This window comes from Hyperoodon ampullatus, assembly GCF_949752795.1.
Source record: "Hyperoodon ampullatus genome assembly, chromosome: 1".
Taxonomy (NCBI): Eukaryota; Metazoa; Chordata; class Mammalia; order Artiodactyla; family Ziphiidae; genus Hyperoodon; species Hyperoodon ampullatus.
This window is the reverse complement of record NC_136914.1, coordinates 143,393,229-143,405,874: the sequence shown is the minus strand read 5'-3', so window position 1 is coordinate 143,405,874 and position 12,646 is coordinate 143,393,229. Positions and strand designations below refer to the sequence as shown.

The 12,646-nt window shown below is 37.4% G+C and overlaps 1 protein-coding gene across 1 annotated transcript in view; it reads right to left on the bottom strand.

Moving 5' to 3' along the window:
- NUDT6 (nudix hydrolase 6) overlaps positions 1-12,646 on the bottom strand; it is a gene marked incomplete at its 5' end in the record, with an annotated part of 34,189 nt that overhangs the window by 12,966 nt on the left and 8,577 nt on the right. The window contains one exon of the mRNA XM_079708213.1: positions 12,387-12,442. Within this exon, the coding sequence (XP_079564339.1) occupies positions 12,387-12,442 (56 nt within the window). The remainder of the gene's footprint in view (positions 1-12,386; positions 12,443-12,646) is intronic.

Genomic DNA, 12,646 nt, shown 5'->3' with positions numbered 1-12,646 from the left:
GAATCAGGGCTTATCATTCTCACATGAAATGAGTTTATTTAGGTTTTGGCTAATTTTTTTTAAGATTACAAGACTCTAAAATTAGATTGGCTAGATTGGTTTTACTACGTTATCTGCATAATTTTGGGTAAATAGCCTCTCTGCATGCCTTTCACCCTATCTCCAATTTCTAGATCTAGCAATTTATCCTACGGTAAAAGGGTAAATAACATAGTATAGAGATAAATAAACAGAGTATAGTTGTCCATATATCATCTTCATCACTGTCACCTCAATCAAAATCTTTCAGTAAACAAAATCTGAATTGTTTCTATATCAAATCTAAACTCCTCTTCCTGGCTCTCAGGGCCCCTCATAACTAGGCCCTATTTTTTTTTTTTTTTTTTTTTTTTTTTGCAGTACACGGGCCTCTCACTGTTGTGGCCTCTCCCGTTGCGGAGCACAGGCTCCGGACGCACAGGCTCAGCGGCCATGGCTCATGGGCCCAGCCACTCTGCGGCATGTGGGATCTTCCCGGACCGGGGCACGAACCCGTGTCCCCTGCATCGGCAGGCGGACTCTCACCCACTGTCAGTGCACACATGGGGGTGGTGGATCAAACTGGGCAGACACAGTCAGTGCATGCACCGGGCGGTGCCACAATTACGTGCAGTGGCTAACTGCCAAATCTCCAAGTCCCTGGGAGAGGACTCGATATAGCTGCACAGAGACAACTTGAAGGGTCTGAGGTGTGGTCTGGGGAGAACCTTGGAGCCTGTGGTAGGTGTGTGCACAGCAGGGGTGGGTCTGGCTGCAGCAGACTTTGTCAGCACATGCATAGGTGGTGCCAGAGAAAAGCAGAGTGGCTGGATGCTGAGTCTTGAGCAGACAGGCCCTGGGCAGGAGTATGCAGTGGTACGTTTCCAGTGGGAGCGCTCCAGCTCCACCCACTTCACACTGCAGTGTGGAGCTGGATGTGGGGCTGGCAGGTCCTGGTAGAGGTCTACCACAGGGGATGCCCAGGTCCCAGGTGCAGCACAGCAACCTCAATTCCTGCAGTCACAGCCTCCAGCCCCAGCCTACTCCACACCACAGCCTAGCACTAGGTCTGGGATGAACACAACAGAGAAAGGGACGAGACCACTGGCTGCTTCTGGGCGAAACTATGGGCAACTACAGGTGCATAGGTTCGCTGTGACTACACAGGCCTTATATGCTTCTGCAGTCACCTCCTTTGGGGCAGAGCACACACTCAAGGGCAACTGAACCTAACTGCACCCAACCATTAGGGCTTCTTCAACAACTGGGGAGCAGACACTGCCCCCAACAGGGTGGTGACAGCCATGGAGCAAAGAGGAGGCCCTGCCCCTCATCTAGCACAGGTTCTGCACACCACAACACCTATTACAACCCCTATCAATGGGATAACAGCCAGCACACTCTGAAGAAAAAAGTGGCTGGCATCTATACCAAAACAAGCCCTTGCACCAAAAATAACAGACTCACACAATCTACACAGGGAAACACCCCTTCAAGACCAAAGTAGATAATGGTTTCTCCTAAATTCATGGAGACAGAGAAATTTAAAAAACAGAGGAACTACTCCCAATTAAAAGAACAAGAAAAATCTCCTGAAAGAACAAATAATGAAACAGACCTCACCAGTCTATTAGACTCTGAGTCCAAAAATGAGGTAATAAAAATGCTGATTTAAGAAAGATTATTGGGACTTCCCTGGTGGCACAGTGGTTAAGAATCTGCCTGCTAATGCAAGGGAAACGGGTTTGATCCCTGGTCTGGGAAGATCCCACGTGCTGTGGAGCAAGTAAGCCCATGTGCCACAACTACTGAGCCTGCGTGACACAACTGCCGAAGCCCACGTGCCTAGAGCCCGTGCTCTGCAACAAGAGAAGCCACCACAATGAGAAGCCCACACGCTGCAACGAAGAGTAGCCCCGGCTCACCACAAATAGAGAAAGCCCGCATGCAGCAACAAAGACCCAACGCAGCCAAAAATAAATAAAGTTAAAAAAAAGATTATTAATAAAATTCAGATTATTAATAAAATGAAATTTACTAAGATCATTAATAAAATAAAAATAATAAAAGTTTATTATTTATTAATAAAATAAAAAAGATTATTAATAAAATTCAGATCACTGTAACAAGGAACTATAAACTAAAAATGAACCAATCAAACAGACAATTCAATTACTGAGATTAAAAACCAATCTAGAAGCAATGAATAGCAGACTAAATGACACAGAAGGAATAAGTGATCTAGAAGACAGAATAATGGCAATCACCCAATCAGAACAGCAGACAGAAAGACAAATGAAAAAAAAATGAAAGCAACATACAAGATCTATGGGATATGTAAAGTGTGCCAACCTATGCACAGAAGGAGAGAAGAGAAAAAAGGGTATCAAAAATGCATTTGAAGAAATTATGGCCGAGAACGTTCCAAACCTTAAGAAGGAAACATATATCCAGGTACAGGAAACACAGAGGGTCCCAAACAACATGAACACACACAAAGACATATCATAATTAAAATGGCAAAAGTTAAAGCGAGGATTCTAAAGGCAGCAGGAGAAAAACAAAAGAGTCAGTTACAAGGGAACTCCATAAGGCTATCAGCTGATTTCTCTGCAGAAACTCTGCAGGCCAGATGGGAGTGACATGATATATTCAAAGACCTGAAAGGGAAAACCCTGCAACCTAGGATACTCTACCCAGCAAGATTATCATTTAGGAGAGAAAGAATTTCTCAGACAAGCAAAAACTAAAAGAATTCAGCAATACTAAACCTACCCTAAAAGAAATACTGAAAGGTCTTCTCTAAATAGAAAAGAAGCAAGAACCTATAGAAAAAAGAAAAACACAATAGGATAGGCAAATATATGAAAAGACTGAAAATTATATAAACAAGCACACAGATTTAAAAAACAATAAAAAATTGTAAAAGTGATTATAACTACAACAAACAGTAAAAGGGTAAGCATGAAGATGCAAAACAGGATATCAAAATCACAAAAAGTGGAGGAGGGGAGTATAAAAATGTAAATCTTTTAGAATGTGTTTGAACTTGCATGACTATCAATTTAAAGTAGATACAGTTATGGGTCAACATACTTGTAAACCAGGGTAGCCACAAATCAAAAACATACAATAGATTAAAAAAAAACGAAAAATAAAGAAACTCAAGCAAACTAAAAAAGAAAACCAACAAATCACAAAAGGAAAAACAAAAAGAAGAAATGAGCCAAAAAAGAGCTACAAAAACAACTGGAAAACAAGGTTTTAAATGGCAACAAGTACATACCTATCAATATTACTTTATGTGTCAATGGACTAAATGCTCTGATCAGAAGACACAGAGTGACAAACTGGATTAAAAATAAAAAATAAAAAAGAACCCATAATATGCTGTGGACAAGAGACTCACTTTAGGGTGAAATATGCACACAGGTTGAAAGTGAGGGGATGGAAAAAGATATTTCATGCAAATGGAAACCAGAAAGCAGGGGTAGCAATACTCATATCGGACAAAACAGACTTTTTAAAAAAGTCTACAAAGAAAGACAAAGATGGACACTATAATGATGAAAGGGATCAATACCAAAAACCTGATGTTACACTGTAACATATATGCACCCAATATAAGAGCACTTAAATATATAAAACAAATACATAACAGACATAAAGGGAGAAACTGACAGAAATACAATAATGGTAGGAGACTTTAACACCCCACTGATATTGACAGATATTACAGACAGAAAATCAATAAAGCAACAGAGGTCCTAAAAGACACAACAGACCAGTTGGACTTAATTGATGTTTACAGGACACTACATCCAAAAAAAAAAAAAAAATTCTTCTCAAGTGCACATGGAACATTCTCTAGGATAAAACACATACTAGGACACAAAACAAGCCTCAACAAATTTAAGAGGATAGAACTTACCTCAAGCATCTTTTCTGACTACATGAAACTAGAAATTAACCACAGAAAGAAAATTGGGAAAAGAATGAACACATGGAGACTAAACAATATGCTACTAAAAAACCAATGGGTCAACAATGAAATCAAAGAGGAAATCAGAAAATACCGAGACAGATGAAAATAAAAACACAACCTTACAAAATCCATAGGATGCAGCAAAAGCAGTTCTGTGAGGGAAGTTCATAGCGATACGGGACTTCTTCAAGAAACAAAAAAAATCTCAAATAAACAACCTAACCTACCAACTGAAAGAATTTTAGAAAAAGAATGCACAAAATCCAAAGTCAGCAAAGTCAGCAGAAGGAAAGAAATAATAAAGATCAGAGAGGAAATAGAAGAGAGATCCAAAAAAACAAGAGAAAAGATCAATAAAGGCAAGAGCTGCATTTTTGAAAAGATAAACAAAATTGACAAACCTCTAGGCAGGTTCATCAAGAAAAAAAGAGAGAGGACCCAAATAAACAAATTAAGAAATGAAAGAGAAGAAATAACAACTGATACCACCAGAAATAAGAAAAAAAAAATCCTAAGAGAATCCTATGAACAGTTATATGCCAACAAATTAAACAACCTAGAAGAAACGGACAAATTTTAGAAACATACAGCCTGCCAAAACTGAGTTAAGAAGAAATAGGTAACTTGAACAGATCAACCTCTAGATGTGAAATAGAATCTGTAATTTAAAAAACTGCAAACAATAACCCAGGACTGGACGGCTTCGCTGGGGGATTCTAGCAAACACAGAAAGAAGAACTTATACGTATCCTTCTCAAACTATTCCAAAAAACCGAGGAGGAGGGAACACTCCCAAATTCATTCTATGAAGCGACCATCACCGTAATACCAAAACCAGACAAAGACACTACAAAAAAAGAAAATTACAGGCCAACATCTTTGATGAACATAGATGCAAAATCCTCAACAAAATACTAGAAAACCAAATCCAATAATACATACAAAAATCAAACACCATGATCAAGTTGGATTAATTCCAGGGTTGCAAGAATGGTTCAACATATGCAGATCAATCAACGTGATACACCACATTAACAAAAGGAAAGACAAAAACCACATGGTCATCTCAACAGATGCAGAAAAAGCATTTGACAACATTCAACATCCATTCATGAAAAAACTCTCAACAAAGTGGGTATAGAGGGAAAATACCTCTGTAATAAAAGCCACTTAAGACAAACCCACAGCCAACATAATACTCAATGGTGAAAAGCTGAAAGCCATCCCACTAATTCTGGAACAAGATAAGGATGCCCACTCTCACCATTTCTATTCAACATAGTATTGGCAGTCCTAGCCACAGCAATGAGACAAGAAATAAAAAGTATCCAAACCAGAAGGGAAGAGGCAAAATTGTATTTATACGCAGATGACATAATACTCCATATAGGAAACCCTCAAGACTCCACACAAAACTATTAGAGGTTTACCTCCTACCACAAATACATCAAAAACACATTGACAAGTGGAATGATTCACACAGAACATCTAGTGAATGCTGGCAGAATGGGCAAGAAAACTTCCACATAACCGAGTAAGACAAAAGAATAAAGGAAAAAAAGGAGAGAGAAAGGAATTCAATGGGACCTGAGCCCCAGGGAGGGAACTGTGAAGGAGGAAAGCATCAAATAAAATACAAGGGAATCCCCATAAGGTTAACAGCTGAGTTTTCAGCAATAACTATTCAGGCAAGAAGGAAGTGGCACGATATATTTAAAGAGATGAAAGGGAAAAACCTAGAACAAAGAATACTGTATCCAGTAAGGCTCTCATTCAGATTTGATGGAGAAATTAAAACCTTTACAGACAAGCAAAAGCTAAGAGAATTCAGCACTGCCAAACTAGCTTTACAATAAATGGTAAAGGAACTTCTCTAGGCAGAAAAGGTCACAACTAGAAACTAGAAAATTATGAATGACAAACCTCACTGGTAAAGGCAAACATACATTTAAGGTTGAAATCATCTACACACAAATATGATAGGAAAACCAGAAATTGTGAGCAAAGCAGAGTACAAATGGAGGATATTGGAAATGGTTTGGAAATTAAGAGACCAGCAACTTAAAACAATCTCATATATATATATATATGGCCTGCTACATCAAAACCTCATGGGAACTGCAAACTGAAAATCTGCAATAGATACACACACAAAAAGAAAAAGCAATCCAAACACAACAGAAAAGATAGTCATCAAATCACAAGAGAACAAAAGAAGAAGGGAAGAAAAGAAACCCTACAAAAACAAACCCAAAACAACTAACAAAATTGGCAATAAGAACATACATATCGATAATTACCTTAAACGTAAATGGATTAAATGGCCCAACCAAAAGACGGAGACTGGCTGAATGGATACAAAAACAAGACCCATATATACGCAGGCTACAAGAGACACATTTCAGATCTAGGGACTCATACAGACTGAAAGTGAGGGGATGGAAAAAGGTATTCCATGCAAATGGAAATCAAAAGAAAGCTGGAGCAACAGTACTCAAATCAGACAAAACAGACTTTAAAGACTGTTATAAGAGACAAAGAAGGATACTACATAAGGATCAAGGGATCAGTATAAGAAAATATAACAATTGTAAATACATATGCACCCAACAGAGAGGAACTCAATGTATGAAGCAAATGTTAACAGCCATAAAAGGAGAAATTGACAGTAGCACAATAATAGTGGGGAACTTTAACAACCCACTTTCATCAACGGACAGATCATCCAGAGAGAAAATCAATAAGGAAACACAGACCTTAAATAACACATTAGACCACACAGACTTAATTGATATTTACAGAACTTTCCATCTGAAAGCAGCAGAATACACATTCCTCTCAAGTGCACATGGAACATTCTCCTGGATAGAGCACACCTTGGGCCACAAATCAAGCCTCGGTAAATTTAAGAAAACTGAAATTATATCAAGCACCTTTTCCAACCACAACGTTTTGAGATTAGAAATCACATACAAGAAAAAAATTGTAAAAAACACAAACATGTGGAGACTAGACAATATGCGACTAAACAGCCAATGGACCACTGAAGAATTCTAAGAGGAAATCAAAAAATACCTAGAGACAAATTAAAATGAAAACACAATGATCCAAAACCTGTGGGATGCAGCAAAAGCAGCTCTAAGAGGGAAGTTTATAGTGATACAAGCTTATCTCAGGAAGCAAGAAAAATCTCAAATATACACCCTAACCTTATACCTAAAACAAGTAGAGAAAGACGAGCAAACAAAACCCCAAGTTAGTTGAAGGAAAGAAACCATAAGGATCAGAGCTGAAATAAATGAAACAGAGATGAAGAAAACAACAGCAAAGATCAAAACTAAAAGATGGTTCTGTGAAAAGATAAACAAAACTGATAAATCTTTTGCCAGACTCATCAAGAAAAAAAGGGAGAGAACTCAAATCAATAAAATTAGAAATAAAAAAGAAGTTACAACAGACACCGTAGAAATACATGAGATCATATGAGACTACTAAAAGCAACTATATGCCAATAAAATGATAAATTCTAAGGTCCAATCTCCCAAGACTGAACCAGGAAAAAATAGAAAATATGAACAGACCATTCACAAATACTGAAATTGAAGCTGTGATTAAAAAACCCCCACCAAACAAACGTCCAGGACCAGGTGGTTTCACAGGTGAATTCTACCAAACATTTAGAAAAGAGTTAACACCTCTCCTTCTGAAACTCTTCCAAGAAATTTCAGAGGAAGGAACATTCCTAAATTCATTCCATGAGGCCAAAACCAGACAAAGATACCACACACACACACAAATTTACAGGCCAATATCACTGATGAACATAGACACAAAAATCCTCAATCAAATACTAGCAAACTGAATCCAACAATACATTAAAAGAATCATACACCATGATCAAGTGGGATTTATCCCAGGGATGCAAGGTTCTTAAATATCCACAAGTCAATCAGTGTGATAAACAACATTAAGAAACTGAAGAATAAAAATAAAAAAACCCTATGATCATCTCAATAGATGCACAAAAAGCTTTTGACAAAATTGAACACTGATTTATGATAAAAACTATCAAGAAAGTGGGCACAGAGGGAACCTACCTCAACATAATAAAGGCTACATATGACAAACCTACAGCTAACATCATTCTCAATGGTGAAAAGCTGAAAGCATTTCCTCTAAGATCAGGAACAAGACAAGGATGTACACTCACACCATTTTTATTCAGCATAATTTTGGAAGTCCTAGTTACAGCAATCGCAGAAGAGAAAGATATAAAAGGGATCCAAATTGGAGAAGTAGAACTGTCACTGTTTGCAGATGACATGAGATTATACATAGGAAGTCCTAAAGATGCCAACAGAAAACTACTAGAGTTCATCAACGAATTCAGTAAAGTTGCAGCATACAAAATTAACACACAGAAATCTCTTGCATTCCTATACACTAACAATGAAAGATCAGAAAGAGAAATTAAAGAAACAATCCCATTTACCATTGCATCAAAAAGAATAAAATACCTACCAACGAAAAGACGACAATCCAAAACCTTTGGGACGCAGCAAAAGCAGTTCTAAGAGGGAAGTTTATAGTGATACAAGCTTATTTCAGGGAACAAGAAAAATCTAAGGAGGCAAAAGACCTGTACTCTCAAAACTATAATATGCTGATGAAAGAAATGGAAGATGACACAAACAGATGGAGAGACATACCATGTTCTTGGATTGGAAGAATCAATATTGTGAAAATGACTATACTACCCAAAGCAATCTACAGATTCAATGCAATCCCTATCCAATTACCCATGGCATTTTTCACAGAACTAGAATAAAAAATTTTACAATTTGTATGAAATACCAAAGACCCTGAAGAGCCAAAGCAATCTTGAGAAAGAAAAACGGAGCTGGAGGAATCAGGCTCCCTGACTTCAGACTATACTACAAAGCTACAGTAATCAAGACAGTATGGTACTGGCACAAAAACAGAAATACACATCAATGGAACAGGATAGAAAGCCCAGAGATAAACCCACCCACCTATGGTCACCTAATCTATGACAAAGGAGGCAAGAACATGCAATGGAGAAAAGACGGTCTCTTCAAAAAGTGGTGCTGGGAAAATTGGACAGCTACATGTAAAAGAATGAAATTAGAGGGCTTCCCTGGTGGTGTAGTGGTTGAGAGTCCGCCTGCTGATGCAGGGGACACAGGTTCGTGCCCCGGTCTGGGAAGATCCCACATGCCGCGGAGCGGCTGGGGGCCCATGAGCCGTGGCTGCTGAGCCTGCGCTCTGCAACGGGAGAGCCCACAACAGTGAGAGGCCCGCATACAGCAAAAAAAAAAAAAAAAAAAAAAAAGAATGAAATTAGAACACTCCCTAACACCATATACAAAAATAAACTCAAAATGGATTAAAGACCTAAGTGTAAGGCTGGACATTATAAAACTCTTAGAGGAAAACATAGGCAGAATACTCTTTGACATAAATCTCAGCAAGATCTTTTCTGACCCACCTCCTAGAGTAATGAAAATAAAAAATGAGACATAATTAAACTTAAAAGTTTTTGCATAGCAAAGGAAACCATAAGCAAGACAAAAAGACAACCCTCAGAATGGGAGAAAATATTTGCAAATGAAGCTACCAACCAGGGATTAACCTCCAAAATATACAAACAACTCATGCAGCTCAATATCAAAAAAACCCCAAACAACCCAATGAAAAAATGGGCAGAAGACCTAAATAGTTCTCCAAAGAAGACAGATGGCCAACAAATACATGAAAAGATGATCAACATCACTAATTTTTAGAGAAATGCAAATCAAAACTACAATGAGGTATTGCCTCACACCGGTCAGAATGGCCATCATCAAGAAGTCTACAAACAATAAATGCTGGAGAGGGTGTGCAGAAAAGAGAACACTCCTACACTGTTGCTGGGAATGTAAGTTGGTACAGTCACTACAGAGAACAGTATGGAGGTTCCTTAAAAAATTAAATATAGAATTACCATATGATCCAGCAATCCACTCCTGGGCATATATCCAAAGAAAAGCATGATTCGAAAAGATACATACAACCCGGTGTTCATTGCAACGCTATTTACAATAGCCAAGACATGAAAGCAACCTAAACTTCCATGGACAGATGAACAGGTAAAGAAGATGTGGTATATATATACACAATGACTATTACTCAGCCATAAAAAAAAGAATGAAATAATGCCATTTACAGCAACATGGATGGACCTAGACATTATCATACTAAATGAAGTCAGACAATGACAATATCATATGATGTCACTTATGTGTGAAATGTCTAAAAAAAAAAAAAAGAGAGACAAATGAACTTATTTGCAAATCAGAAACAGAATTACAGACTTTGAAAGCAGATTTGCGGTTGCCAGGTGGGGGAAACGTGGTGGGGAGAGATAAATTAGAAGTTTTGGATTAACATATACACACCACTATGTATAAAATAATCACCAGGGACCTACTGTATAGCACAGGGAACTCTGCTCAATATTCTTTAATAACTTAAATGGGAAAAGAATTTGAAAAATAATAGATACATGTATATGTATAACTGAATCACTTTGCTGTACACCTAAAACTAACACAACATTGTTAATCAACTATACTCCAAAATAAAATAATAATTAGGAAAAAAAATGTTTTGCTATCCAGTCTATGGTATTTTTGTTATAGCAGAATGAATGGACTAAGACACCATATCAGCCCCTTTCTGAACTCTGTGCCTTTATATATGCAATTCTAATTTTCTCAGTCTGTTTTTCTACCCCACCTCCCTTCCCCACACTGGTTTTTGTTTTGTTTTTGTTTTGCCTCGAATCTCCTACTCATTCTTCAAGACCCAGTTTAAATGTTACTTCCAAGGAGAAGTCTTTAGGGGCTTTTTAAAGGCGAAGTTAATTGTTAACAATCTGTTGTATGACTACTTTCCCAAATGGATAGTAAGCTACAGGACATCAGGGATACTGTCTTATTAATCTTTGTATTCTTAGCACCTGGTTCAGAGTAGGAGCTCGATGAATATTGAATGAGTGGAATAATATCTTAACAGCTTGTTAGAAACAGAGTTTGTCTTCCTAATTAAATACAGCCATTTATAATTTTTTTGTAGTCATAAAATAATACTTAGGAATACTGAGGTTACTCTGACATTTTTAAGGCCTGGATAAGTGTTTTTTGGATTAAATAAGTATCCAAATGATCAACAACTCCTTAGAAATGACTTTAAAAATATCTTTCTAAGATATCCCACGCTCTTGGATTGGAAGAATTAATATTGTTAAAATGGCCATACTACCCAAAGTGATCTACAGATTTAATGCGGTCCATATCAAATTAGCCATGACATTTTTCACAGAACCAGAAAAATCCCAAAATTCATATGGAACCATAAAAGACCCAGAATTGCCAATGCAATCCTCAAGAAAAAGAAAAAAGCAGGAGGTATAACCCTGCCATACTTCAGACAATACTACAAAGCTATAGTCATCAAAACAGCATGGTATTGGCACAAAAACAGAAATATGGAACAGAATAGAGAGCCCAGAAATAAACCCACATACCTACGGTCAATTAATCTTTGATAAGGCAAGAATATACAATGGGAAAAAGACAGTCTCTTCAGCAAATGATGTTGGCAAAGTAGGACAGCCACATGTAAATCAATGAAATTAGAACACTCCCTCATACCACAGCACCACTATTCACAACAGCCAAGACTAGGAAACAACCTAAATGTCCACTGACAGATGAATGGATAAAGAAGATGTGGTACATATATACAATAGAATACTACTCAGCCATAAAAAAGAACAAAATAATGCCATTTGCAGCAACATGGATACAATTACGGATTATCATACTAAGTCAGTCAGAAAGAGAAAGATAAATACCATATGATATCACTTATGTGTGGAATCTAAAATATGACACAAATGAACCTGTCTATGAAACAGAAACAGACTCATGAACATAGAGAACAGACTGGTGGTTGCCAAGGGGGAAAGGGTTGGGGGAGAGATGGAGTGGGAGGTTGGGGTTAACAGATGTAAGCTTTTATATGTACAGGGGATAAACAACAAGGTCCTAATGTATAGCATAGAGAACTATACTCAATATTCTATGATAAACCATAATGGAAAAGAATATTTAAAAAAAGAATATATATATATGACTGAATCACTTTGCTGTACAGCAGAAATCACAACATTGTAAATCAAGCATATGTCAATAAAAAAATATTGATCAGAGTAAATTAAAAAAATATCTTTCTATAATTCTTTGAGCATATCAAAATTCTACACTTTTTCTCTAGATAGACCATTTAGAAAGCAATTTATAAAGCAGAAACAACTTACTTTATTTCGATCTTGTACAACCAATATTTTTCTAGTATTTTCATCAAATACAGCTCCTGTTGGGGGGGGAAGATAATTGAGAAATACGAATTTCATTCACCTCAGACTACTCCCACACTGTTACCTGTGGTCATCAAAATCCTACCCATCCCTGAAGGCCTAGTTCAAATAACCACCTCATTCATGAAGAGTTGTAAATTTCTCCAGCAAGAAATCAGTTGCTCAGTTATCTAGGTTCTTTTAACAACTTAGAGTACCAA